This window comes from Botrytis fragariae (genome assembly GCF_013461495.1).
Source record: "Botrytis fragariae strain BVB16 chromosome Unknown tig00000797, whole genome shotgun sequence".
Classification (NCBI taxonomy): domain Eukaryota; kingdom Fungi; phylum Ascomycota; class Leotiomycetes; order Helotiales; family Sclerotiniaceae; genus Botrytis; species Botrytis fragariae.
In genome coordinates this window covers 454,363-482,241 of record NW_023501013.1, presented here as the reverse complement: position 1 = coordinate 482,241, position 27,879 = coordinate 454,363, and the positions used below count along the sequence as shown (strand labels likewise).

General features: G+C 43.1%; 7 protein-coding genes across 7 annotated transcripts; 4 read left to right on the top strand and 3 right to left on the bottom strand.

Annotated features, from left to right (window-relative positions):
* Window positions 1-12: 12 nt before the first annotated feature.
* On the top strand, window positions 13-2,982 carry Bfra_010516 (putative transcription factor protein; the record flags this gene model as incomplete). The annotated part of the gene is made up of 9 exons (XM_037340847.1): window positions 13-974; window positions 1,023-1,184; window positions 1,240-1,309; window positions 1,361-1,496; window positions 1,546-1,664; window positions 1,711-1,794; window positions 1,845-1,985; window positions 2,035-2,113; window positions 2,171-2,982. 9 exons carry the CDS (start codon window positions 13-15, stop codon window positions 2,980-2,982), a joined length of 2,565 nt encoding a protein of 854 aa, XP_037186490.1.
* Window positions 2,983-4,237: 1,255 nt separating this feature from the next.
* Bfra_010515 (uncharacterized protein) lies at window positions 4,238-4,977 on the bottom strand (the record flags this gene model as incomplete). The annotated part of the gene is made up of 2 exons (XM_037340846.1): window positions 4,238-4,691; window positions 4,781-4,977. The coding sequence occupies 2 exons, from the start codon at window positions 4,975-4,977 to the stop codon at window positions 4,238-4,240; spliced, it is 651 nt and encodes a 216-aa protein (XP_037186489.1).
* A 417-nt stretch (window positions 4,978-5,394) lies between these two features.
* On the top strand, window positions 5,395-7,191 carry Bfra_010514 (putative rhomboid family protein; the record flags this gene model as incomplete). Its single annotated transcript, XM_037340845.1, has 1 exon — window positions 5,395-7,191. The coding sequence occupies one exon, from the start codon at window positions 5,395-5,397 to the stop codon at window positions 7,189-7,191; it is 1,797 nt and encodes a 598-aa protein (XP_037186488.1).
* A 2,350-nt stretch (window positions 7,192-9,541) lies between these two features.
* On the top strand, window positions 9,542-19,911 carry Bfra_010513 (uncharacterized protein; the record flags this gene model as incomplete). The annotated part of the gene is given in 12 exon segments (XM_037340844.1): window positions 9,542-9,870; window positions 9,936-11,502; window positions 11,582-11,740; window positions 11,812-11,909; window positions 11,978-13,399; window positions 13,452-14,104; window positions 14,116-15,453; window positions 15,537-17,909; window positions 17,962-18,341; window positions 18,356-18,604; window positions 18,787-18,933; window positions 19,114-19,911. The coding sequence occupies 12 exon segments, from the start codon at window positions 9,542-9,544 to the stop codon at window positions 19,909-19,911; spliced, it is 9,513 nt and encodes a 3,170-aa protein (XP_037186487.1).
* Window positions 19,912-20,238: 327 nt separating this feature from the next.
* Bfra_010512 (uncharacterized protein) lies at window positions 20,239-21,126 on the bottom strand (the record flags this gene model as incomplete). The annotated part of the gene is made up of 2 exons (XM_037340843.1): window positions 20,239-20,819; window positions 20,949-21,126. The coding sequence occupies 2 exons, from the start codon at window positions 21,124-21,126 to the stop codon at window positions 20,239-20,241; spliced, it is 759 nt and encodes a 252-aa protein (XP_037186486.1).
* A 712-nt stretch (window positions 21,127-21,838) lies between these two features.
* On the bottom strand, window positions 21,839-23,504 carry Bfra_010511sa (uncharacterized protein; the record flags this gene model as incomplete). The annotated part of the gene is made up of 5 exons (XM_037340842.1): window positions 21,839-22,601; window positions 22,656-22,798; window positions 22,849-23,076; window positions 23,164-23,268; window positions 23,319-23,504. 5 exons carry the CDS (start codon window positions 23,502-23,504, stop codon window positions 21,839-21,841), a joined length of 1,425 nt encoding a protein of 474 aa, XP_037186485.1.
* Window positions 23,505-25,105: 1,601 nt separating this feature from the next.
* On the top strand, window positions 25,106-27,386 carry Bfra_010510 (putative gaba permease protein; the record flags this gene model as incomplete). Its single annotated transcript, XM_037340841.1, has 7 exons — window positions 25,106-25,243; window positions 25,291-25,407; window positions 25,475-25,542; window positions 25,593-26,053; window positions 26,120-26,469; window positions 26,525-26,678; window positions 27,088-27,386. 7 exons carry the CDS (start codon window positions 25,106-25,108, stop codon window positions 27,384-27,386), a joined length of 1,587 nt encoding a protein of 528 aa, XP_037186484.1.
* Window positions 27,387-27,879: the final 493 nt, after the last annotated feature.

Here is a 27,879-nt window from a genome sequence, read left to right as displayed (position 1 = left end):
CTCCCATAAACAATGGCAGCTCACTACCGTGACGATCTCCTTCACGGAAAAGAGCATATCGATACTCACGCATCCTCGAATCCATGGCGCCACCAGGAATCCACCGCATTTTCCAATCATGCAAACATTGGAGCTCGAGAAGCAGACGGCAGAAATGAAAAAGAGGATTTGACTAGTTTTCTCAATAAATCGCGAGTCCAAGGCAAAGGCTCACCTAGTCCGCATCGACCAATTGTACTAGCTGGAAATGCGCAGTCCGAGGAACTTGAAGCTGCGAGGAGGGAACAAGAGGAATTGGAACACAAAGATGCCGTGAATGGGGTGCAGAGAACTGGCGCGGGAGCAACAGTTAAGTGTGGTCCGTTGCTAAATTATAGACGGATGGAAAACGATGTTTGGTTTGGGAGTGTGTTAATTGTGGTTGATTCGCATACGGTTAGGGAAGACGCGGTACCGGAATTGAGATTACGGGTTCAAGAGAGAAGAGAGGCCCCACAAAATGGTAACGGAGCGGGTATTGCCACTGGGAATGAGCAATTGAATGGTCATGATCAAGCGCCTGGAGTTATTAACGGGGTAGATTATTCTGAGAACGTAAACCCGACACCGGCATCAAATGGCAATATTCCACCACAGAACGGAGTGTCCAATACTTCCAGCGATTTGGAAGAAATCAAAATCAGAGGAGTTAAGCTTTACGCAGATGTTGCGAATACTTTCTGGAGATTCCATATCCAAGTCCCAATGCTACAAGAAGAACTTCGATGCGAATACACAATTCCCGGTCTCACATTTGCTGAAGGAGGAAAAACGGATAGACAAACCTTTTTCGTACCAGCGGTTACCGAGAGTATGAGAATAATGTTTCATTCTTGTAATGGATTTAGTGTGGGAACAGATGAGGACGCTTATAGTGGTGCTTGTCTCTGGAGAGATGTTGCACGACAACATGAGGAAGCTCCTTTCCATGTTATGTAGGAATATCCTCGATTTTGAGATTGGTACAGACTAACATTTGATAGGCTTGGTGGTGGAGACCAAATTTACAATGATGGAATTAGAGTCAATGGTCCTCTGAGACCTTGGACTGATATTGGTAATCCTATCAAGAGAAGGGAATATCCTTTTCCCGAACAGCTGAGGAGAGATTGCGATGATTATTATGTCAAGAATTATATTCGCTGGTAAGTCAATGGTTGGAGTGGAAGATTTAGGCTACGAAAGTTAACAAGGATGCAGGTATTCCACAGAACCTTTTGCTGCGATGAATGGAAAGATCCCTCAAGTCAATCTTTGGGATGATCATGATGTAGGTGTCTTTTGTCTCATGATAAATTTAATTACTAATCAATTATTACAGATCATTGATGGCTTTGGTTCATACGTTGATGAATTTATGCGTTGTCCCGTTTTCCGCGGTATTGGTGGTGTCGCTCATAAATACTATTTACTCTTCCAGCATCATCTTGCACCTCCTGCATCTACATTTACAACTGGTGCGTTGTCCTCCTGATCATTGTTTTGTCCTATACTAACATTTTTCAGATGCACCTCAGACCATGTCTGCGAATGGAGGCGGAATTGATCCACGTCAAATAGAAAACACATATGTATTGGAGAATGACGTTTCTGATCCAAGTTATATTATTGGTGATAGCCCTGGCGTAAGTACTTCCACGTTGTCTTATAGATAAAGCTAATTTTTTGCAGCCATATGTAGCAGAGCGCTCCCGTAGCATCTATGCAAGATTGGGCGCAAGAGTTGCTTTCTTTGGTATTGATGCTAGAACAGAAGTAAGTAGTCAGAATTGTCAACAACGGTAACATATTGATCTTTAATCTAGCGTACACGCCATCAAGTAAACTATCCAGAGACATACAAGAAAATCTTCGATCGTCTGAGAGAAGAACTTGCAGCCGCAAAAGATTCTCCAAATTCTATTCAACATCTTATTATCTTACTCGGAATTCCTATCGCTTACCCAGTAAGTCTGAGATCGCAATCTAAACATGCTCTAATGCTAATATTTGTAGCGTTTGACATGGCTAGAGAATATTTTTTCGAGCCCCTTAATGGGCCCACTGAAATTTATGAATAAGCGATTTGGATTTGGTTAGCGATATTTTACACACCGATTTATCTATATTAATTACTAACTTATATTGTCAGGCGGAAGTTTCTTCAATCATTTCGATGGCAGTGTAGATCTTCTCGATGACCTCGATGATCATTACACAGCACATACCCACAAAAAAGAACGTCACTACATTGTCAAACAACTTCAATCTCTCGCATCCGAGTTCTCAGTCCGTATTACCATTCTTGGTGGTGATGTACATCTCGCTGCCGTTGGACGCTTCTACTCAAATCCCCATTTGAAAATTCCAGTTTCAACAGATTACAAGTATATGGCAAATATCATTTCTTCAGCAATTGTCAACAAGCCTCCTCCGCAAGCGGTCGCGAATCTATTGGCCAAGAGAAATAAAATCCATCATTTAGATAAAGAGACTGATGAGACACTGTTGAGTTTCTTTGATAGAGATCCAGGAGATGAAAGGAAAAGTAGTAAGAGTAATACCGTTACGATGCCAAGTCGAAATTGGGCGGTTCTTACAGAAAATTCACCTTCCTCGGCATCATCTTCCATTCCGCACCCTAATGGAAACGGAGAAACACCAATCGACTCCTCCTCGGGACCCTATGATCTCCCCGCCTCCGAAATACCAAAAGATGGACACTCCCCCCTCCACAAGGGAGAACAGGGCGCAGGGAGCGCATATAAAGCAGCGGATCCGCAATATCACGGCAAGAGCGCAGATGGAAGTTTAGATGTGGTGGTCAGAGTGGAGATTGATCAGCATGATGCAGAGGGCAAAACGAGGGCGTATGGAATGAGCGTGCCGGTTTTGAGATATAAGGGGGTGCCGTTGGTGGTGGAGGAGGGGAGGAAGAGTTGGGCTGGGGAAGGAGAAGCTTGAGGGAGAGGAAGAGTAAGACTTCTGTTGCGGGGAGGGGGGGAGTGCGGGGAGAGAGGAGGCTTAGAGGGTTTGGGTGTGGTTTTATGTGGGTTGGGAGTTGGGGAGGGAAGGGGGAGGGTGAGTGGGTAGGGAATTGATTAATAGTGAGCATGCTGGGAAAATGGATTGTTGAGTAGATGAGCGAGGGTTACGATGTGTTTTCAGAAAGGCGGATGCGGACGTTGTTAATAGTATATCCATGTCCATGGACTGGATGGGACGGGTTGGGGATTCTTCGATACCAGGATTGCGATTCTTTCCTCTCTCTCTTCTCTCTTGATCATTGTATCTGTAATTAGTTAATATTGTATCGTTATCATTATTGTTATTGTTGTTGTCATTGGTATTGATTGGTATTGCATAAATCGTGATGCTCAATTGATCATCTACTACGGATTACTTGTCACGTCTTTGCACCTTTGTATCTTTGTATTTGCACATTTCCAAATCAATTCAAGCTTTTATTGAAAGAGATTTTATGGTAGCCAACTAATTAACTCGCTAGATCTTGAGATTGAAATTTTGATACTTCTATAAGGCTATTATAATGAAGACGTGAGAGAGGAGAGGAAATGGTATCTACAACGCCGCCGATGCAAAAAAACTAGAGCAAGAACTTTTGTGAGATTTGAGATTTGGATTTTGTGAGTGTGGGCTAATTTTGTGATGTGATGGGTTGTAAGTGAGAAGTTGTGCAGAAATCAGGGGGTGTGTAGATCGACTTTGCTGTTTCTTCTCGCGCGGATGGATTCGGAGCAAGTTGAGTTTCTATGGTAGACTTGATCTATCTCGTTTCTCATCTCATCGGGTAGGGGATGAATACCATGAATAGATATCCCGTCTTAGATACTACAAGTGACTCCTTTGAATTGCAATAGTTTTCTTTCTTTGCTTTGTTATTTTATGGCGAGTTTCGACTCGACTCGCAGTATTGAGGGGATTGATTGTTGAGTATGAGGTCGTCAAGATCGTGTTAGTTTGAATTATGGATAATTGTTGAGTAAATAGATGTTCCGGTCGTTGAGACTCCTTAATTGATCTTGCGGTGTTGAGAGGTGTAGAAATGTGCCAAAACGAGTCGAAGGTAGTCGGCAGGGCCTCCGAGGATTATTCTTAGAGCTTTCCTCATAGCCGATGGTTTTGATGCCCTTCTCGAACAAATATCTTCACAAGAATACCAAAAGGTATAATGTGAGACGAGATGTGATTTTCCCTCTCACAAATGCATACCTTCCTCCTCATCCGCACCAGCATCTTCGCGCATCCGTAATTCCATTGCTCGACGTAAAGCTTCATCGTCCAATCTGCCTCCTGTATTCGTAGTTGCTGTGGTTCCGTTTGTTGTGACTCCATTCGCCGCCGAGACTCCATTCGCTGTTGTAGGTGCGGCTGTAGCCGCAGGTGTTGGATCCATCACAACTTCACCTCCCACAATTCGTCCTGTAGTAAATGTTCCATCGGCCCAAGGGTTACTCCTACTTTCTTCATTCACAGTGGTTGTACCGTTTGTCGCAGGAGCGGGAGATGATACATCTTCTTCTGGCTTAGGTTCGGCGCCAGCTTCATATTCGCCCCATACTCCGCCTCGAGCTTCGATTTCTGTGCGAAGAAGTGAGATGCGGGTTTCCATGCGGGCTATTACAATTTCGTTTTCGCGAATCGCGTCAATACTATTAGAGCCAATTAGTAGCTAATTCTAATAGGATCACCTTCTTCTTTTTGTAAATTTTGGGAAATAAATCAAAGGAGCACAACATACCAATCTTCATCTGCCTTTCCATCTACACATTCGGGAGCTCTCCCTTCAGCGAAAGGTTTCAATTCTTCGTTAGAATAATCGAGATGTGCGATGGAATTACGTAGTTCCGCAGCTTTGAGATGGAGGGTAGACATGGGGAGATCTTTGAGAGCTTCCGCGAAGGCGGCAGGGGAGATTGGGAGGGCGTCGGCGGACATCTTGATATTTGGGTAGATTTGAGAATTATTTGTTAAATTTGTGGATGGTGTTAGAGGGGTTGTCTGTAGCTGTTGCGGCTGTACCTAAAGTTTGAAGTCGTGAACTCTGGGATTGCTTTAGCGATAAACAAGAGAATTGAACACTCTTCAGATCCTTGAGGTTTAAAGTAACTATTCGTAATGTCGTGAATTGGTGAATGTGTCTGAGAGATTGTAATAAGTGATAGGAATGGAGGGGTTGAAGTCGAGGCAACAGCTGCCCGCGCGGAATTATCGCATATTGGTCCGTGCGCATATATTTTCTATGATCTCCAAATCCAATCTCCAGGAAATTCGATGGCGAACAGGAGCACCATAGCGGGGTTCCCTCATCCAATGATTCAGAACAAGGTATGACATTATAGTAAGAAGTTGAAGATGAATAGTCTTTGGCCTGCAGCACGCAGTTCGTGCTTACAAACTTGGGTCACTCTACAAACATGTAGTACAATTGATGGTTTAGCCTCGAGGCTCGCTCATGGAGCTATACGACCATATTCGATATCCTCGACGCCTTTTCGAAGGAGGGGTATAGGCGCAGGGAGACTAGAAATTGAAAACCGTGGCTGGTCAGGAGCACTAGGGTTACGATGCTCGAAGAGGTTTTATGCCTCGAAACGAAGGGCTTCAAGGATTCCAAAGAATTCGACATTGTCCAGGGAATTGCCTTCGAAGAAATTATCTCCAAAAGCTACGCTTGGAAAGCCAATATATACAAGATATGAGCAACTACCAGCAGACTATGAAGATCAAATGGGTCTTGATTATCGAGAGGATCCAATTACAGAGGAGGAAATCCAGGCGATTTTCGGACGTGTAATGGATATAGATTCGGCAGAACGATTTTTGAGAGTTATACATGGACGAAGAGTAGCGGGAACGCTACCAGATCCGGAAGAACCTAGTTCCTTAGCATACTGGGAGGAAGTTGCACAGAAAAACGCATTAGCATGGTTAAGAAAGAATGTTCCAGTGGATGAGGACGAGAACGCAACATTGCGAGCCGAACAAGAACTAGCCGAGATTGAGGGGGAAATCGTTTCAGACTCTAAAAGAATTGGGATATATGTGCCTAATGTTGGAGGTGGTGTGACGAGAGGGGGAAGAATCAATCTCAATATGTACAAGCCAAATGATTCGAATGCGCCAGCAGAAGAGAAAAAAAGTGTATATGGTGATAGTGGATTAGATGCCATCAGGAAAGCCAATCAAGCAAAAGCTGCCGCTTTAGAAAAGAAGAAGAAGCAAGAAGAGTTGAGCCAAGCAGATGAGATACGATACAATACTGGCACATTAGATCACGTCAAACCAAGATCACGAGTAGAACTTCGTCGAAAAGGTGAACATCCTTGGCTCAAACACTTTGAGAAAAAGGCTCAAGAAACTGTACCTGAGGTTATTCCCGAATTTTCTGCCTTTACTCGTCTTTGGCCTTCGGCTCTAGTTGTTCTCTTGACAGTGGGTGTCTCGTGTACATTGGCACATTTCTACATACCCCCTCTCCGAGACTCTCGCATGTTTCCAGAAATTCCACCCGCGGTTGTCACAGTCTCTGCACTCATCCTGGCTAACACTATGGTGCTTTTCCTCTGGCGTGTGCCACCTTGTTGGACAATGCTCAACAAATACTTTATGATTATCCCCGCCTACCCTCGAGCATTATCAATGATTGGGGGTGTCTTTTCTCATCAAGCCTTCACTCATTTCCTCCCGAACATGGTTTTTCTTGCCATTTTTGGAGTTGATCTTCATGATGAAGTTGGTCGCGCCAATTTTCTCGCCCTGTATTTCTCGATAGGTGCTGTATGTTCTTTTGCTTCAATGGCAGGATGGGTATGGAAAAGTGCTTTTATTTCATCAGGTCTTGGTGCTTCCGGTGCGGTATGTGGTGTTATGGCTGCAGACTTGTGGTATAAAAGAGACAAGGGTATCAGCTTTTTTGGGCTCACTCCATCGATCCCCTCATGGGTAGCACTAGTAATGCTATTTGGGTCGGAAGTCTTGGCTTGGAGGAGAGCGAGCAGCGCTGCGGGCAAACAAATCTTGGATTATCAATCGCATGTTACGGGATATGTTGGGGGCATGGCTGGTGCAGAAGTGATTCGATGGAGGGATAGAATCAGGAAGAGACAAGCTGAGGAGAGGAAGATGCAGATTGAGAAGGTGTTGAAGTGACGACTGAGAGGTAGAGAAGCAGAGTGTAAGATACCGAAATGTAATTCTATTTGAAAACTGGCTTGAGATGACTCTTCGAATGTCCTTGGAAGAGAAGCAAAACTCATAGAATATAGATCGGGTAATAGAAAAGTGTATATAGAATAGAAAAATGGAACCCCGCAACTCTATGTAAATGCTCGTCGGCAACATCGTCTAGCTCCTTACATTTCCAGCCATACCCCGCTGAAAACTTTATGAATATACGTCAAGATTACTTTTCAAATTTCTATTCAGCTTGTTTCGACGCAGTATTAGTTTCCATTTGAGCTTTGGATTCGAATTCATTGAGAGGGTAAGTTCGCAACATGCCGGACATTGACACCGTACACATGATCAAGTCCTTCTCTAAGAATGTGAACCATAGAGATTATGGTCTGCTCTTGTATAACCCAAGACATTGTGATTTTACAGAAGGAGAGGATATCGCATTGCCACATTTCACAACTGGGCGTTTGGTAATGCGGAAATTAATCATTGGGCTGAAAGACTAATGGGAGGTGTGTTTTCCTCAACATAGATAATCCAGGTCTTGATGAAATGAAATTCCTGGACTAGCGACCAGTTTACCCCGTGGATATGAACATGTATACAAGAAACTCAACGTCTTTGTACAATTACAGCCTTCTAAATATTTTGTATTTGAATTATCTTCAGATATTAATAATGTATGGTCGAATGTACAGGGCAATGCTGATGGTATCATTGTGATTGTGCTAGTCCTAAAATAGTAGGTGGGCTGGTTTGATGACTAAGATTTCTTTCGACGTCAAACGTCGAAAAAGAAAGGGCGAAGAAAGGAGAAAGGAAGGAACGGGAATGAGAAAAGAGTCAAGAGACAGGAATATTTGCTGGTAAATTGCTCGATACGGTAGCTGCGTATTTTGATTGGTCGGGGTGAGGAAAAATGTAATCTCAAGATAAATTTTTCCTCACCCCAAGATAAAGAGGAAAGAAAGAAGATATGACTAACTGACTGATTTTGTAACATATATTGTGTAGGATGTTAAGACCTTAGTTGGTAAGTCCAATAAACCTTTTCTATCGAGATAATGCACTGGTGTGGATGATGAGGCTTGCGTTTGTAAGAATTTGGGAGGGCGAATGCTGTAAGGTCTTCATTGGTAAAGTTTGATAGACTTTTCCATCACAATGTTGGTTTTAGCAAGGAGTGTTTCGTTTGTAAGTTGGATGAACGAATTAGAAGATACTTGGTGATGGATATCTGCAGCAGCCATCAATACCTTCAAGTGGCTCGGTTAGGCTCGGTGTCGTATTGCAGGCAGGCTGCATATGGCGAGGTCGTTTGTTTGTTGGTCGTCTCGGGTTGGCAGGGACAGTTCCAGTAAATATATGGATTTGATAATTCGATGATCGTAGGTTGAGTTTCCTGTGTTTTCCTTTTCTTCGTTGGAAAGAGATGCTGCAAGGTGGTGTCTCGGCCATCATACTTAGTGAGATGTCCACTGGTTCTTCTTCATATTAGAGTCGAATGTCAAGCATGATAATCAAGTGGTATATCCTATAGAAGTAATGAAGGTATCTCGATTGGTATCTCTTGAATCTTGACGGTAAAAGTATCGCTCGTCATATTTGCTGGGCTACTGTTGAGCCTAAGCTTGTGAATGATAATATATGACTTCATTTTGCTCAGTAATCTCTGCTTCTTGAAAAGCTTTAGCCGTTGTTAAACTCGGAGCGGAAGCGGGAGTGGAAGACGGGTATAGGCAGATATAAATCAAATGGAGATAAAAATCGACTCGTACATTAGCATCCAAGTCAATATGCCATAGTTGGCGGGAGAATGCATAAAATGATTTGAATAGCTGAGTATGCATGATATCGTACTCGAATGGATCCTCACCCAGGAAGTAAACTTACCAGGTGGGTAGTAACCTGTTCAAAGATGAAAGGCGTGATGGACGAAATGAATCAGTAAGTTTCCCTAAAAAAAGCCTCATTTATTGATAGGTATTGGGTATTCAGATACCCAAACGCCCATTTGCTTATAAAGTTCTAATTGGAAGATTGAAAAGTGATATGGGGTACATATCCCGTGCAAGGCAGATTTAATTGTTATTTTGGTTTCGCGCTAGTGGGGCGGGGGGTGTTGAGACTTCACCTCCATCTTACAAAATTATTTTCACTTTAAATTTGAATTTCTATAAGATCCATTCCATCTTCTCAAAATTTTCGTTTGATTTGTCTAACAACTTCGTCACACTTCCTTATACTGTGGAAACAATTACTTTTCTACATTGTTCCAACTTCACCACTCGATCAACGACTACACCATATCGTGTTAGTCGCCATGGCGACAACGAATTCCGTTGTCGAATCGTTGGTCAACCACATTGTCCTCCCTCCACGGCTCCCAGGGAGGGATGACAGAAACGAAGGATTGGAAGGTGCTATATTTGACCATTTCATCACGGCTTCCAGGTCGATGAGAGGCATCACGAGGGGAAAATTGTCCGAGAATTGGGATTGGATTCGTCGATCATTGGAAACGGCGAGAGTGTTAAATACTAGAGGAAGACTGTCAAGAGATACGCTCTTGTCTGAGTTCCAATCTCTCCAGAAAAATGTCTATTTAATTCTCAACATTGCGGAGCAGAACGCAGCTCTACTAATTTATCGGTATGTCTCAAGCCATTAGAATCACAATCTAAGCCAGCAGCCTGTTTTCTAACTCGATCTAAAAGTACTGAGGAACGTGTAGTCTTCGAGTCTTTCGAGACATCGGCATCCGCACAGGATGTCATGGCTGCTGAGAATGCCTTAGAATGGAGTTTCCCTGGGTATGCCGTCGACCTCCCTTTGTCGACATTCAGCGAATCCAGTTTTTTAAAAGAGTTGGCCGTTTTCTTAGAGCAATCCAGCACCGAGTCAGTCAAACGATTCGCTGCGAGAACATCTAAAGCTGGTTCTCTGGTCATTGAGGAACGAGACACTGCTTCGTGCGCCCTCATATCTCAAATGCTCATGACGCTATTGGAAGGAAATGGCCGGAGAATATATCCTACAATTCTGAAGAAGCGCATTCGAGACGATGTACTATGGTTCAATGCTGCAAAGCCATGGAGACGAAATCCCTTATATCTCGTATTGCGAGTCGCCATACAAAGACAACTATACTCAATGTCAGATTCTGGCCGGACACAGTACAAATTCATGAGATGTCTAGCAATGGCACAACTTCTTGAGCTTCACATGTACAACATCAGTCTCGAATCACTATCATACTTGAAAACCAAACTTTGTCGACGCCTTGCCAAGCTCGAAAACGATGACGTCAAAGCATCAACTTCTCTGGGAGCTGTGTACGAACACACCTTCAAGGCTTTGAGGCCTAATTTCCAAAATGCAATTCAGCGGGCCTTAGAACGGATTGAATCAGAGTGGCTAGCATTCAAGCGGTCTAATCAACGACCAGTTATGACACTTCCAAAACGCGCTGCGGATCGTGATTTATACTTAACACTTCCCAACAGTGGCCGTTACCTACAGCGCATCATGGATGAAGCTCTTCGCCCACCTCCACAGTTTCATAATTCCAAGAAGAAAATCGACGTATCTGCAGCTGCTTCCAGGAAGATTGGCAGTTTCGGAGACCGATATATTGCTCTTTGCGATATGGAGATTGGTATTGAGTCGAGACATCATTCTCCATCTGCCATCAACCTCGACAATCAATCACGATGCAGGGAGATCTCAAGAGAAATACATAGGTACATCAAGGAATCCGAAGGCGCTTATTCTGTCAACTCCGAAGAACGTTCCATAATGTTGTTGAGCATCATGGAGCTTTGGATCTTTATGGATGAATATGAATGCATTCTCTATCCATTACTTAAGAATTATCATCCTCTCTTCACGCCCGAGATGATGGATGTTTTGCAAATATCTCTGAAAAAAGACATGTATAGACTACAAAAAGTTCAGAAGTATATACAAAATCGCTGCAGAGCTGCGGTCGGTAACGGAGGACACAGAACCATATTCGAGGATCCAACACAAGGATGCTTTGCCGACCGCTACTTTTTCGAGTCCGATGAAGCTCCAAGGCTGCAAGAGCTTCTTGAAGCTATAGAGCTTGATGCTGAGCAATCACGCGAGAGAAAATTAGCAGAGTGGTTGAAGGAGAGTGAAAAGTATGACAATATTATTAAAATGATCAACGAAAGCACCTGCATATACACAATCGACGGACACAGCCCAAGTTGTCCAAAATGCTTAATGGAGAATCGGGCCAAGTCCTTTAGGATCAAGGTGAGAGAAACCCCACTGCGATATGTTGCATCTTTGGATTTAGTAATTAATAGGACATTGATGATTTATAAAACTATAGGTATACGAGCATCCTTTACCCTCAGATCCCATTCAAAAAAGAGCGGTGATCTTCGAGCTATCTTGCCCTTCGGCATTTTCAGTTTATCGAGACACAACCTGGAAAGTCCTGATCGCTTTGGCTTTTCCAAAAAATCAAGGTGTTTTCACGGAACCTAGAGTAAGCTCTTTCCACATAGTCTCCAATGAATTGAATTATACCATGAGTGAACAAGATTAATTGTAACCCAGGTCCTTTTAAAAGATTATCCGGGACTCTCGGGATATATGAGGAACACAGAACATGGGATTTCATTAGGATCAACTAGGAAAATATTTCACAATACTCAGTTAGTTGGCTCTTCCATGGCACAAGCCCACGCGCAAACTTGGACAGCAATCACTGACCCGTGTCTAGTTATCGCACCGTTTTATTCCCTGTTGGTATTGATGATGTGTGTCCCTCCAATACCCTGAGATTATCCTACTACGATTTTCGTTCTCAACGATGGCTAAGTCGAGACTTTAAAAATCAACGACCATCATTTTCGCATCATTTCAACTTCACGTTGCCTCAAAGCTCACCATTTTCGGTGCTTACGCAAGGCGTGTCTGTCAATACGGATGGCATTTCGTCGTACGAAGTCATTGCAAGTCAATCAAAATGCCCCAGAGGTCTCAATGTTCACGAGTTCATGGCCTACCAAGCACTAATCTCAGGCAAGACCCGCCGTCTTACACAATTGTTGGTAGAGCTTGGTTCTCAGAATTTGAACTTCAGTACCGAATCAATGGCTATCTTAGTTTCGCGTTTAATACTCGAAGCTGGACCTAATACTGAGAGTGATTATTTACGTGTCATTCATCAATCATTCCGAGATAACAATTTCTGTTGTAGGATGTTGGAGCAGTTAGATCGGAGACTGAAGAATATCAGGACAAACTATCGTGAGAATTATTCCATGCAGACGATATTGACCATAGTTCTACGCATCAAGGAGCTGGCGGCACCCAGTATTGTCAAACTAGCCTCCGAGTTACTCGAAACTGCTCGGTCAATCACTTCATCTTGGGTGAAGATCCTCAGAGAAGAAATCAAGCAAGCAGTTGATTCTGATGCTGCTTCCAGATGCCAAACATACTGCCTATGGGCTGCTCTTCTCTGCCGACGAACACTTTTCAACCATGACAACAAAACATTAGAGCCTGCTGCACTTCGTTGCTTTATCGAATGCTCAATTACGCTACAAGACAACCTTTCCAATGACCCTGCGCTGGCCCCAATCGGGCTCAGGAATGCTATCATTCAAGACTTGAAGGCTGTTTATCACATGCGACATGCTTTACGCGAATCTCTAATTGCAAGCCCTGAGTCCCTGCTACTAGCAGTGGGTATTGTATGGCCTTTACCAGAAGGAAGTCAGCCGCGTGTATCATCATCTTTGGTTTTTGATTGCCCTGAAAAGTGGTGGGTTTATGCGAAAGTCATTGGCTCGTCTTTCATGAAGGAACAGACACTGAGTTTTCATCTATTCTACGGCTACCTCTTGATAGACGGCCAACCGCTAGGGATGCTCCCTGCCGAGTATAGAGCCTCGGCTGTTCTTCGAGACCTCTTTGGTGATGTTAACCTTCTCACTTTTCCTTCTTCTTTGCCTGGCTCCCAGTTTCAATTGACAAATGATCAATTCGGTCATACCATCCATCTTGGTTCCCGCGACGGAAAGGTCGTTGTGCGAGCCTGTTCGGGAAAGACTGTTCTGGAACTAGTACCCAGCAGAGTATTTCACACCGATAACAACTTTGATTTACCAAAATCCCTAGTGCTTGATTGTATTCAGTAAGTTACTTGACGTTCCATGCGTAAATTTATTAAAACTAACATAAACAAGCTGGCTCGACTTAACCACGGGGATTGTCGAAATTCGACAGAAACCACATATTTGGAGGTTCAAAGATGCCAACTGGCAGCTGAATGTACGAACTCGCAATGCTTGGCGTCGATCCTCCTGTTTAGTCGATCCATTTAGCACAACATTCAGACGCGTTCACAGGATCCTTGAGTATTTTGAGGAGCCTGGTCACTTGACAGTTTACCAACCGTCGAGAAATAATCTCACCGTCGAGCTCAAACGTCTCTCCTTATCTTTCACAGTCAATCAAAAGAAGTATCTTGCATCGTCACAGCTACATGCAGAAATAGACGCGGATCAAGACTGTGGAACTTGGTATGGACTACGAAGTAAAATTGTACTGCGCGATACTATCAATCCACGAGTGCGTAGTATTCTTGTACCAATGCCTGGTAATGATCCTAACAGTGTGAAATCTCGATGCCATGGAATACATGTTCAAGTACACATTGAGAACAATGGAGATTATGGTCGCTTCTTCGTTAATGATACCTTGGGGCGTATCGATTGTCCAGCCGAGCCTTGGCAGCTTTACACCAAAGCCTTACTGCACAGTATGACATCTTTCCTCCTACCAGATATTCTGACCAAGCGTACCGGAACAGAGGAGGCTGTTGCCTGTTTGAAATCCGGTCTTTACCAGCCTTGGGCGCCTCTCAAACTAACATCGCGCTTGTGTCTTTTGAAAATCGCGAGGCTCAGCCCAGCCAGGGGTATTACCCGGAAGACGGAAAATCTATGCAGAAAGTAGAATGGAATGATAAATGGACAACTACTATTCAATACGACGGCTACGAATCGATAGTTCAAGAATTGATGGACAAAAGTGACAACTTAGAAAAGTTTTCTCAAGAGAAAACACAAGGAATTCTGGAGCTGAAGGGAGCGCGACGACAACATCTTGACAATCGAAGTTATACCCGCTTGAGACTTTTCAAGCGCCACGATGGGTTTCTTGAGAACCACATGATAGCTCCTGATCTTGTGTATGATTCAAGAGACAAGTACTGCGCTAGCCAAAGACGCAAAAATGTCTTAGAATGTGTTGACCATATCATACAATGGCCTCAAAAAACACATGCCTTGGCAGATTTGGGTGGAATGCTGCAAAAATATCCCAATTTGAAAGGTTTCCACACAGAGCCTAGGAGAGTTCTATTGTCAGATCGTTTAGATGTTGATTTTAGTATATCGTTCGGCCCATTGTATCAATTTTGTCGACAAGCTTCCGTCGACGACAAGTTTCGACTTCAGTTCCAATTTTCTTTGATGTCATTTCGTGATGATATCGATATGGATCTGGTTAGGGTATTGCTGGCGTGCTCTGTATTGGAAGACCTGAAAAAATTGGATCCTCCAACCTATCGGAATTATGTCCACTTTCGTCTAAATCAAATCCCGCACCTTGCATACATCATACAATTGCTAAAGCCGTGCCGCATACCCTACCCGCAAGACTTCCGTAATACTTTTGGCGGATTCAAGTTACACACAAAACAGCGCAAGAATCTCGAACGTCAAGAACATCAGTACGAAGCCCAGACAGATACTGATTGTGAGCTATTTGCGAAGTTTTTGCTTGCTCAATGGCCGTGCCTAGAACCTTCCATTGTCGAATTTTCGACTCCTGTGAATGTAGATATCACCAAAGCTATGAGCATTATCCTCGACGATTGGGCAAGAATCTTCCAGAATATGGAGCTCTCTAAGTATCTTGAGGAAGTTCAAAAAGTGCTTTTTCGAGCTTATAGTGGGACCAAATTTCAGTTGCCAAATATGGAGGTTCAAAAACAAATAGTACATGGATCAAGAGTTCGAGGCAGTGAATTTCCCATGCTATCAAGAAATTTAATGCGAATGCCATGCAAGGTCATGATGTCATCTATGGTAATAGCTCCGCCTAACATACAAGCCGAAATATCGAGTCACAATGGCCATATAATCTCTCAAGAAGCGTCTCTTCTCGAGCGCATTGTTTTAAGTAAGTCATATAAGAAATCACATTTTTTCTTGATCGAAATCCATGATGTACACATGGAATCTTACTGATGTTAGTTATCTTAGATCTCATGGGCAATGAAGCCTCGTTGGTGCGCCAAAAATATGGACAGGGACTGCTGCAAAGCCTGTCTTCATTCAAATTGTTTGAGCAGATTCCGAAAGGCGGTAGAAAATTTGTCGACTCTCTGAAGCTTTCTAGTGATATAGACAAGACTAGAAGCGCGATAAGAGAAATTTTCATGGAAATATGTCGATCATTTGACAGCCCGAGTGCTGCATGGTTACGACCAGGAGGGTTATACCCATGTGTTTCAACAATAACACTGCTTGAAAATCTACGTTCTACCTGGAGCACCGAAATCAACTTTGGGAGTGGCATGAGAGAGTCTTTGATAAACTATGCTTTACATATCACAGAACTTCAAAGACTACTCAGAATTGAAGAAGCATTCTCAAAGGGTGACACACAACGCTTGATTGAAGAACAGAATAATCCGGGTCATTCAAATTGGCAGCCGATCGAAGAGCCTGATTGGCTTTTGATCGAGGTGGAAGCGAATGTTCTTATTCGGCCTGATCAAGTTGACGTGGCCAGAGCTACAATTTCTCCGAATTCTAAATCAAATTCTGTTTTACAAATGAATATGGGACAAGGAAAGACTTCAATTATTGTACCTATGGTGGCTTGTAAGCTAGCCAATGCCGAACGTCTCGTGCGAATCATTGTGCCAAAGCCATTATTGGTGCCAACTGCACAGTTGCTGCAAGCACGTCTCGGATCTCTCTTGGGCAGAGGCACCGTCCACGTACCATTCTCAAGAAAGACTCCTACAGATACAGTGAAGACTTATTTCAATTTACACAAGGCAACTCTTCAAAACTCAGGTATCATTATTGCTTTGCCGGAGCATTTACTATCATTCCGATTATCTGGGCTTCAACGTCTTTCGGATGGCCATGTAAATGAGGGGAATTCAATGGTGAAAGTGCAGCAATGGCTAAATAATCGTTGCCGAGATGTGATGGATGAAAGCGATCAAATTCTCTCATTGCGCACACAGCTAATATATCCAAGTGGTGCTCAGAACTCGGTTGACAATTATCCTCATCGCTGGGAGACAGCTCAAGCTTTGCTAGCTCTGGTAGAAGGTCATCTATACAATCTCGAGAAAGCTTATCCTCATAGTATAGAAGTTGTTCGAAGAGATTCTGGAGGCTATCCTATGCCATTTTTCCTCCGAAGAGATGTTGAAGAGGAGCTACTGAGTAGGCTTGTTGCAGATATATGTATTGGACGAACATCAATTCTGGATATGTCTCGATGCTCCAGATTGGATCGCATAGCCATTAGGGATTTCATAACAAAGCCCAAGGTTACGACAGGGGTATCTAAGATTGTGAAAGAGATATTTTCGGATAAACCCGCAATGAAACGCAATCTCTTAAACGTCCGCGGTCTGTTAGTACACCGAATATTGTTGTTAGCGCTAAAAAAGAGGTGGCACGTACAGTATGGTCTTCACCCCAATAGAGACCCTATTGCGGTTCCATTCCATGGCAAAGGTGTACCCTCAGATCAAGCTGAGTGGGGCCACCCAGACGTCGCAATACTTCTTACTTGTCTAGCATTTTATTATGATGGACTAAGTAACAAGCAATTGCATCAAGCCCTTGAGCATGTTCTCAAATCAGACGACCCGGCGTCGATATATGACCAATGGTCCATGAGCTGTTCTGTACTACCTGATACGCTGCGGGATTGGAACAGTATTAATCTTGAGGACGAACAACAAATGCTTGAGCTATGGACGTATTTCAATCTATCTCCAGTAATTATCGACTACTACTGTAACAATTTTGTATTTCCGGCACACGCCAAATCTTTCAGTTTCAAACTACAAGCCAGCGGCTGGGAGATCCCTTTATCATCAGCGGACAATCCAAATTCCATTACGACAGGCTTTAGTGGCACCAACGACAATAGAAACTTACTACCGCTCACCCTCAAACAGCAAGACTTGGAGAGACTTGCCCATACCAACTCTGAGGTTCTTACCTACTTGCTTCAGCATAGAAATCGGCGATATGTAGTTGCGGCTGACGAACGCGGCCGGCATCTTTCCGAGATTGATTTATTACGCAAGATCTCAAATCTGAACATCCGAGTGCTCATCGATGCTGGAGCACAGATTCTCGAGTTAAGCAATGAGTCGCTTGCAAGAACATGGCTTGAGATTGACACACAAGCAAAAGCCGCCGTTTACTTTGATGAAGCAGGAAAGCCGATGGTGATCCATAAGAAGTACAGACCGGTGCCGTTATCAGCTTCACCATATTCCGATGACTTAAGAAATGTCGTTGTTTATCTTGATGAAGCCCATTGTCGTGGAATTGATTTGAAAATGCCTGCTAATGCTTGTGGAGCGCTAACCCTAAGTGAGTTCATAATTTTCGAAAAAGAAATGACGCCGACACTAATTTCCAATAGGTCTTGGACAAAGCAAAGACAATACTGTGCAGGCAGCAATGAGATTGAGGCAACTCGCGACTACTCAATCTGTTATATTCTTCGCACCGCCTGAGGTTAATCAAAGCATATTGGACTGTGTTAAAAAGACCCATGGCAATCACCTGGACTCGTACGACGTCATTTGTTGGCTTCTGGAGCAGACATGCATAGGTATCGAGCTTATGCAGCCACTTTATTATTCTCAAGGCATTGATTACTGCCGCAGAGTTCAGGCTGCTGCTGATAATGTAGATTTCCTCACCAACGCAGAACATCGAAAGCAGTATTTAGATACCCTCAGGCAAAAGGAGCAGCTTTCTTTACATCAACTTTACGGAATTAAAACAAAAACTAAGGCTGTGATTGGTACTAGCGAATTGGCCCCCAAACAGCCAGTTCTGTCAAAGAGCTCAATACGATGCGTAGAAGCTTTCGAGATACAGGCGATGCTGTTCATCATACCGCTCTACAAGAAGTTGAGCAAGAGAGAGAAGTTGCCTACGAAGTCGAAACTGTGCGTGAGGTTCAGAGACCTATTCACTATACCGCTTGGTCATTCCCTGGCCTGGAAAAGGACATTGTAACCTTTGTCAGAACCGGCCGAATTCCAGCAGGCTCCGCAGTAAGTTCAATCAACTCGCCGATTGGCTTTACCCTACTATCTACTTCTGTTCCCCGATGTCAAACTCCCAATTTTGTATTCCATTCCATGTACCCATTTTGATACCTGACTAATCTATTGCTTTCTAATTATCCCCCCAAAAAACTTCATTGACAAGCAATACTGACTGACCGGCCCTACAGTGTTGTGAATACGCTTTTATAGCTCTGAGCAAAACCGGCATTGGTAGGAAGTTTGAAATCAACGCTGAAGCTCTCAATTCTCGACTACTTGTGTCTAAAGAATTCATGCGTTCTGTTAAAGTGATTCAACCACATGACAATTTTCTGGTAAGTTGGCTCTATGTCTGTGACAGTCTGTTTGGAGAACAATTCCTTCTGCAAAATTCGTTTTGAATCTTAGATGACCTTAGGGGTTTCAACGGATATGAGAGACTATTACACTTTCAAAGTTTATTTGAGTTCGGAAAATGTTTTATCTTTACAAGTTTGCTAACATTTATTGTTTAGCGTCAAGTTAATTGGGTTCTGTGGAGTCCTGTAACCGAAACCGCATTAGTGGTAATACCTGAAGAAACGGAGCTCCTCATTCCAATTCTTCGTGACTGCCTAGCTCCTGCGTGTTTTCTCTTGACTTATGCAGCTCCTACGACCCGCAAGATGCTTATTAACTTCAATGATCTCCAATATTATGCTATACCCTCACTTTTAAAGGACTGGGCTGCGCCGACATGGTTATCAATACAGTTGGGTATTTTTTCGGGAGCTCTTTACTTTGAATACCCTCAGTATGAGTATCTTCGTGGATTCTTGGGATTTGGAACAGAGAAGACTATGGAGGAGTTACAAGAAGGCTGCTTGGAAGATGAATGCCCTGTTGTTGATGGGAAAGCTACTCAAAATGACAACGGAAAACATCATACCTCCGTCGGCTTTACATCCAGACCTCTAACATTCCTGCAAGAATGGTTGAGTGTTAGGCGGAAAGGCCAGGACTTTTCCCATACTCCCATGGGATATGTTTGTCAAGGCAAGGCCCTTACCGAAACTCATCCATTTTTCAGTAAGAACGAACTGGGCGCCACCGCAAAGCTCACCCAGCCCAATCGCAGAGGATTATCCAGCTCAAAGGGAGCTCTAGCGAGCACTACTTATGACGATGACCTTAACGATGATTGGGCAGACATGAACGTCGATGAGAATGGAGTAGCAGTGGGCAATGACAATAATTCTGAGGACGATGATCAGTATGAGGATGAGGAGACTAGTAGTGGAAGTGTGTTTACTGATTCAGAGGGTGGATTTTAAGAGATCGAATACTTCAATATTTATTTTTCGTCGGCATATTGAGCGGGTCTAGAATATTTTATGTATTAAACATCATTGCTTTAGTGTCTTAAAAATATAAAGTGTTTTGATAATGTGGCTATGTGTGACCTAAACGTACTCGACGTATTCCAAATAATGAAACGCTTCTTCACAATGTTGCTCACTCCATTTAAAATGTGCGCGAAATTCTTCCGGTCATGTAAGATTACTTTGCATGGGATAACAACCACAACCACAACCACAATTCATAGCAGATTCCTTTTTCCGCTCCATACCTTCCTCAACCATTACATAGAAATCCCCTCCTCACATGACAACACAACTTTTCTGACCTTTCGCCAAATATTCTCTCAAACTGGTAAACATCCAATTTCGTTCCTCCCATGCAAGCACCCCCATCTTCTTCCAATCAACCTGCCCTGCAAGACTTTCTTTCTCCTCTCCAGCCTTCCCGTCTTTCCCATCACCATGTTCATGATAAGTTTCCTTTGCCGACACCCACGTAAGCCAAATACTCCAGACCCTGCATTTTCGACCCTCATAATGCATTTCTGAAGAGAATACTAGAGATGAAGAAGGCATAACAATTTCACCCTGTCGCATCCCACTTACTTTCCCCTCTCGCTCAAGTTGAATTGATTTTACATCAAATATTGTCTTCAATTTCTGGATTTTTGTTTCCCCACCATCTTCATTCGCATTCCCATCGACATTAGCATTATCATCAGACTCAAAATCCAGCGGTACATGGATCAAAAGTTGCTGTACGGGATATCCAGCAGGATCATAGACTCCTTTCTCAGACGTCTGAGTAATTTTTGGCGCGATGGGGAAGTAAGGGAGGTGGGGTTCTAGGATCTTGGTGAGGGTTGCTAGGGTGTGGGAGTCTGGATTTGTTAATATTATTATCATTTAAGTATTTTATTCTCTCATCAGAAGATTCTTTTCTCCCAAAATGATGGGGAAAATTATATAAAGTCGGGAATAGTGGGAGATGTAAGTAGAGCATTACTCACGAATGACGACAAGTCCACTGTCCACGGGATCATGCGTAAGGCCTACGGAATCAGCTTCTGATAATTCAGAATGGGTGTCGGAATCAGGCGGAGTGTTGGAGAGAGCTTTGATGACTTGGGTAAAGTGTTTGAAGGTGTCTTTGGTGGAAAGATCTATTTCAAGGAGGTAGGTTGGCATGGTGGGTGGTGAGTGGCGGGGTTGTGGGGTGAGAAGTGGTGAGACCTGAATGGGTTAGAGAAGGAAACGTTTATCACTTTCTTTCTTGCGTTTCCAGATCAATAATTTGGTTGTAGGAATGGTATTTGGAGGTTTGAGTTTGGTGAGAGAGATTCTTTTATATCGATATCGTGATGATTTCTGGGTGCTGTAGGCAGGCGAATGAAATGAGGCTGGTGCTTATGGAGTGGGGGATTGGGATGAAGGATTATGTACAGTCAGCAGGTACGCAATTATCAAGATTAATGAAGGGATAGATGTATTATTGTCATTGTCGGATTTTTGAATGCAAAACATAAGTGAATTAAGATCTTCTTGAAGGGGGTGCGTTTGTTTCTTGGTGGGGCATGGTGTTTACAGGTGCAGTATCGCTAATCAAGCGCTAAGATTTTGAAAGGGGTACTGTTTCCCCAGCGAAGAAATTCCTATATGATGATGATTGAATATGCTTATTATCGTTGACCTAAAAACAAATGGAACAGTACAAGCAGTGAGTAGTATCCCATTCAGTAGGCCCAATTAAACCTTTCATCCGATGTCCATGAACACCAACCGTTGATTCGCCTTCCCTGACCTTGTGGTATACCCTATGTTTAGCCTGTTGCAACTCCTCGTCCATATTTCATTCGGTGTGAACTTTTTTATCTCCATTCCAGATGCCCAACGCCGCCATCTAGCCAGAATAATGTGTACCTCTGTCCCCCCAAGCTTCATCATCCCTCCTCTCCATACTAGCCTTATGTATCTCATAATCCTCTTCATCTCTACCTCTATCTCCAGAATGAGTCCTTCTTCCCCTAATGCTCTCAAAATCTTCTCGCACGTCCCATTCAGTGGTACGTCTAATAATCATCTTATCACTTCCAAGTGTACTCCTTTCCGCGGCATCATCTGGCGTTGAACGTCTAATATGCGCAAATGTCATTGCTCCGTCAGGTCTCAATGTGCCAAGTTCCTCACCTTCATGACTCAGCTTCCCATTCACATTTGTATTATTGAATCTAATGTTAAACATAGGTGACGACCTCTTGAGATTTGAATTTGGAGATGTGGTAGTAGGAGTAGAGATCTCGTCATCTTCATCGTAGTCTTGAAACGTTGATACGGTGCGAAGCTCTTGTGGTGGCCTGGAAGAATTCTTTTTGGAGGCTTTCCAACCAGATCGTGAAGAGATCAAGGTGCTTAATTTCGAATTGGAGGGAGATTGCTTGTTGCTGTAAGATGAATCCATTGGATTTACAGATGCGGCAAGAGCACCGGACGACATTGATTCCATAAATGGTTTGAGGAACGATAAGCATGCGAAGAAAATGGCAGAGTTTAGTTGGACGGAGGTCCAGAGGTAATTGCGATATGAAACGAGTGTTTGATTTGGAAGCGTGGGAGATCCAGAAGAAGAAATCACGACGAGTCGCACTATTGATAAGGGTAAAATGCTGCCAGATCATTAAATTATCTACCTCGAATAAGGATACCAAATTTCCACTTACAAAATTCTGGTTCCAAATGCTATGAAAACAAGGGCTTTACGCCTCAATGGCATCTGAAGTTTCCAAACGAGAAATATCGGCAACAATATGATGTCAAAATCAGTTGCTATTTCAAGGGCCCCGGTAGCTTTCCAGAATGCTCCCTGTTGTCGTTAGCCTTTTGCGCCCAGGCAGACACGGTGACTCAACTTACGATATTGAAACATTTATCGGTAGAAAGAACAGCCCAAGGGTTCGGCATGTCGCACTGGAACACGATTGAAAGCTCGGCGCTTAAAGCCCATAGTATCACGCACATCTCGGTAATTCGGTTGAATATTGCGTAATTGGAGTCCGGCGTTAAAGCTCGTAAGTAGAACAATGTACTTAGTTTCGCAAAGCAGAGGGTTGGAATATAAACCAATTGAGATATGTAAGCATACTGTCCCAAAGTCAGAAAGAATGCACAAATATTTTGAGTAGAGAATAGAATTTCAACAGGATATTAAACATCCTGAGAGGAACGAACCTTTTGGTAGTTTTCCAGCTCCTTCTTGTCGAGATTATCTTGATCCCGCCCAAGTCCATTATTAACCATCATTGAAAGAAAAACACTATGACAGATCCCAAAGAACTATATCGTTAGCACTGCTCTCAATATGTGACGTGCTGTTGTATGCTAACCATCGCAACGATGATCAAACTATCGTCTGTACTCCATCGCCTCACAACCATAAATTTACTCCCAAGCCTCGCTCCAACACTCAGTATCATTGTACTCAACCCTATCCATGATACAAGATTGACCGCAGGACCTTCGTTATGACTGGATATAATGATTTGCCGTGAGAATATGGATATCGATGTCATTGTCAAAATAATCCAGAGATGGTAAAGAATGTGGATGAATGGCAATGGAATGAGATATACATCTCTCCAATGTCAATAATTGCATATGTTTGTCGATCGCAAAAGAACTTGTAAGTTTCTGAGTCACGGAGTTGAAAAAAGAACTTTGCTGGAACAATGCAAGGGAGCGCAGCTTCGTGGTACATGTGGATGGCATTTGGAAAAAGTAATTCTGTAATCCTGACTTTTTGGGACTTACTCCTGGTCACTGCCAACTGTTGAAATGAGAATTATGCCCATAGCAGTGAGATCTATGACAAATCCGTTGATAAAAATGATAATCAACAAAACTTCAATCACTGGATCAGATATTCCATTCAATTCTATTCGGAAATTTGGTAACAGCTATTCGGAACTCCGTAGAGCCCGAGTTTTGAGAGCTTCTGAGGCGTCGCAACTGCAATAAGATCCCCTTGAGCACTTGCTCGCTCCTTGATCCCAGAAAGCAACACCACATTTTTTTCAAGCTGTGCCGCGAAATGACGATCATGCACGACAGAGTTGAGATCCAAGCAAATTTCTCCTTCTTAATTATCACCTTGGATGAAACGATTCAGGGTCCTCAACAGCGCCATGCGCGCTGATCAGGTTACACAAGATTGTCAACTGGGAAATAAATCGTGATGTTTGGTAACAGTAAGTCTAGATGCTTGACCTAATTTATCGTACGACTCTGGTTATACAGGATCTGTCATGTGATAATCAAGTGAAGATACAGAGCATAGTCTTGTACTTAGAATATGGAATATTGACATTTGCTTGCTCAGTCTGCGATCGGACAAGCCGATAAAAAGACGAGATAATTTCCAGACAGCCGGGAATCTTGTATTGAGATGTGAGAGATGATTTAATCAGTTCGTTAATTCGAGGAACAATAGTGGATGCATAGATTTAGCTTTGTGTCAGCCAAGTTCAAGAACATTCCGATATCACATTCAAAAAGCCGCCTAAGTGGCTTTATGCTCGTCGTTATAATAAGGTGAAATAGTAATAAATGTTGGACAGTTGGATGTGTATTACGGCGGCGATGAGGCGTCTATCAAATTAACCCTCCGCATGAACTAGCATTTACCGAACCCACGTGAAACGCTAACTTTGATAGGAAAGGCTTCCCCGCTCAGCCCGTTACCATTATGACTACCTAGTAGAAAGCCGAGAAAGCTAACATTGCTCCAGATTCTACGATTTGTTTCCTTCCAAGCTGGAGCGGAATATGATCAAAATGTATACTCGTATATCCCTTGCATCAGTCAACGTATCATAATATACAGACCATTTCGCTACTATCCGATGCATCGAATATTTACTAAAATGCTTGCAATGAGACAGTTTATCCTGTAGGTGGTGTCAAGGATTTGTTTTCTCCTATCTGCCACTCGGTGATCCATGCAAGGGTTTTGTTCTGCAGACTGCAGTGTATCTTGAAGAAGGGCAAATAACTCTCAATCCCCGTTATGATTTCCTTTTGCTTTATTTCTCTTCATTTCCATTGCTATTGTTTGTTGTTCACGAGCTCGCTCGGCGATTGGTATTTCCCCCGATAAAATCCTTTGATATTAATCATGGAAGACAAACATGTGGAATTGGGTGTGATGGCTAGGTCAACATCTTCTGATGAGATACCTCATGCCCGGTCGAAAGGTAACACCAGCAGAGATGACCAGGAAATGGCGTATTTTGGCAAACGTCAACAATTAAAGGTATGTGCTAAAGAGGAATACCATCATCAGAAGCTGACATAATGTAGCGTAACTTTGGATTTCTGTCGATTGCGGGGTTTGTCTGTAGTCTACTTTCAACATGGGAAGGAATGTTTGCTGTCTTCCTGTACGGGTTTCAAAATGGAGGACCGGCAGGCTTAGTTGTAAGTTTCCATCTTAGTCTCACCTCGACTCAAACTTTAGTAGCATATAGTAACCTTAGATGTCCAGTACGGTTATGTCTTTTGCTTCTTTGGTACATTATGTACCGTCGCAAGTTTAGCAGAGATGTCCTCCATGTGCGTATAGCCTTCCCTCGCGAGTTCATGAACCTGACAGACGGGCTCAGGATGCCATTGAGTGGCGGTCAATATCACTGGGTTTCGATTCTTGCACCCAAGTCCCACGCAAAATTCCTCTCATATATGACAGGCTGGCTTACAGTTATTGGCTGGCAAGCAGGTCAAGCAAGTGTGGCTTTCCTCTGCGCAACATTGATCCAGGCTTTAGTGATATTGAACCATCCAACTTATGTGCCTGAGAGATGGCAAGCAACCCTAATATTCTATGCTGTTCTGGCCTTTATTCTGTTCGTCAATACGTATCTGGCCCGTTGGTTGCCAAAGATCGAAGGATTTGTTCTTTGCGTCCATATTCTTGGATTTTTCGGTATCCTCATTCCTCTAGTTTACCTTGCTCCTCATGGTAAACCAAGCGATGTTTTTGCTACATTTATCAACGGTGGGGGTTGGTCGTCAAATGGGACGTCTTTCTTCATTGGTTTGATTACTTCCGTTTTCTCGTTTCTCGGTAAGATCAACTTCTTCATTCATCTCCACCACGTTCGCTGTCAGGACAGAGCTAACATTGCCTCAGGAGCCGATTCTGCTTGCCACATGAGTGAAGAAGTTCACAATGCCTCTACAGTCATACCCTGGGCGATGATCAGTAGTATTGTCTTGAATGGAGTTCTGGGTTTCGCATTGCTTATAGCTCTTCTATTCTGTCTCGGGGACATCGATGATGCACTGAATTCTGCTACTGGCTTTCCATTCATCGAGATATTTAGGGGAGCTACTAATAGCAACGCTGCTGCAACTGGTATGACATTAATCATCTTATTCATCCTCCTCGCCGCGGCAATTGGTATCATGGCGACTGCTTCCCGTTTATTATGGTCTTTCGCAAGAGACAATGGAGTACCAGGTAGCTCATATATATCTCGCGTAAGTATAATTATTCAAAGGATCTTGTCACTTTTGCCTAACTTTCCGACTACAGGTTCATGAACCAACGGCATTGCCCATATACTCCATTCTTGTCAGCGCAGTAATTTCACTCCTGTTGGCACTCATCAATATTGGAAGTACTGCAGCATTCAACTCAATCGTCTCTGTTAATGTCGCAGCATTTTTTACCAGCTATATGATCCCAAGTGAGTGAACCGTCCACTAATTCTTTTGCTTCTAATGCACCTACTTCTTTCCCCGATTGACCCTCCACTATTCTGTTTCATCCAAGATATTCTATCCACTTCAATACTTTATTGGTTCAGACTTGCAGGCTGTATGGAGTATCTCGAAGTTCAAAAGTAATTCAGTTCAATCTTTGAAACGATTCCAGTGATTCGAACCACTTGAAAGTTCTGATTGAATTCAAAGATTGAAAGCATCTGAATGCTCTGATTAGATTCAGGGATTCGGAGCCTCCCATTGTGGAACTGCATGCAGTCCAGGCTATCGGAAACCCTGTTTTATTTTCCAACACAAGTTCAGGTCTTGATTTTCCTCATATTGCTCCAAAATCTGTTCTTAATAGGCAATGTTAACAATCTGATCTTACAGTCATCTTGATCCTCAAGAAACGCCTTCGAAAAGACCCAATCAAAGACAAAATACATTGGGGACCATGGAAACTGGGCCCAATTCTTGGTCCAATTGCCAACATCGCTGGACTGATTTATTCGACGATTACCATGTTTTTCAGCTTCTGGCCTAATACACAAGTCGTTACTCCGGTTACCATGAATTGGTCTTGCGTCATTTTTGTTGCTGCTATCCTTTACAGCGTGGTTTTTTACATGATCTGGGGTAAGCATGCTTACAAGTGGCCAATTGTCGATCCTATCAGAAGACGGCAGTAGGTCTCTTAATTGCGGATGTCATTATATAGTACATCACATTGTTTTTATTTGGCGGATTTATCGATCATTTATTGGCTACTTGCATTAGATTATAGATCTTGTAGTTCTCATTAGACAATGGAAAGTTCGGCGCACTCGCAGACCAGCTTTTTCTATCTATCATAATTCACATTTTTCGTCGTTTATGCAATTTTCATGCAAGCCAGCTCTCACAGCACGCCACATCATTCAAATCCTTGAAAGAACTTCATACATCACAGAACACCGGACCAAAAAACACAGAAAGTTTCTATCTTTACACTTTATAAAATTAGGGCCCCATTTGATCCAGCATTTTGTATTATCGCGATCTGCCGATTGGGTTCCAAACTGTCGGAACCAATTCAATCATCTCTTTTAAAGCAAGCGAATTTGATGAAAGAAGAGTCCTTCGTATGATCAGAGCTTTCTGGGGCCTGGATAAATCGTTTTGCTTGGGAGTTCAAATAATCCA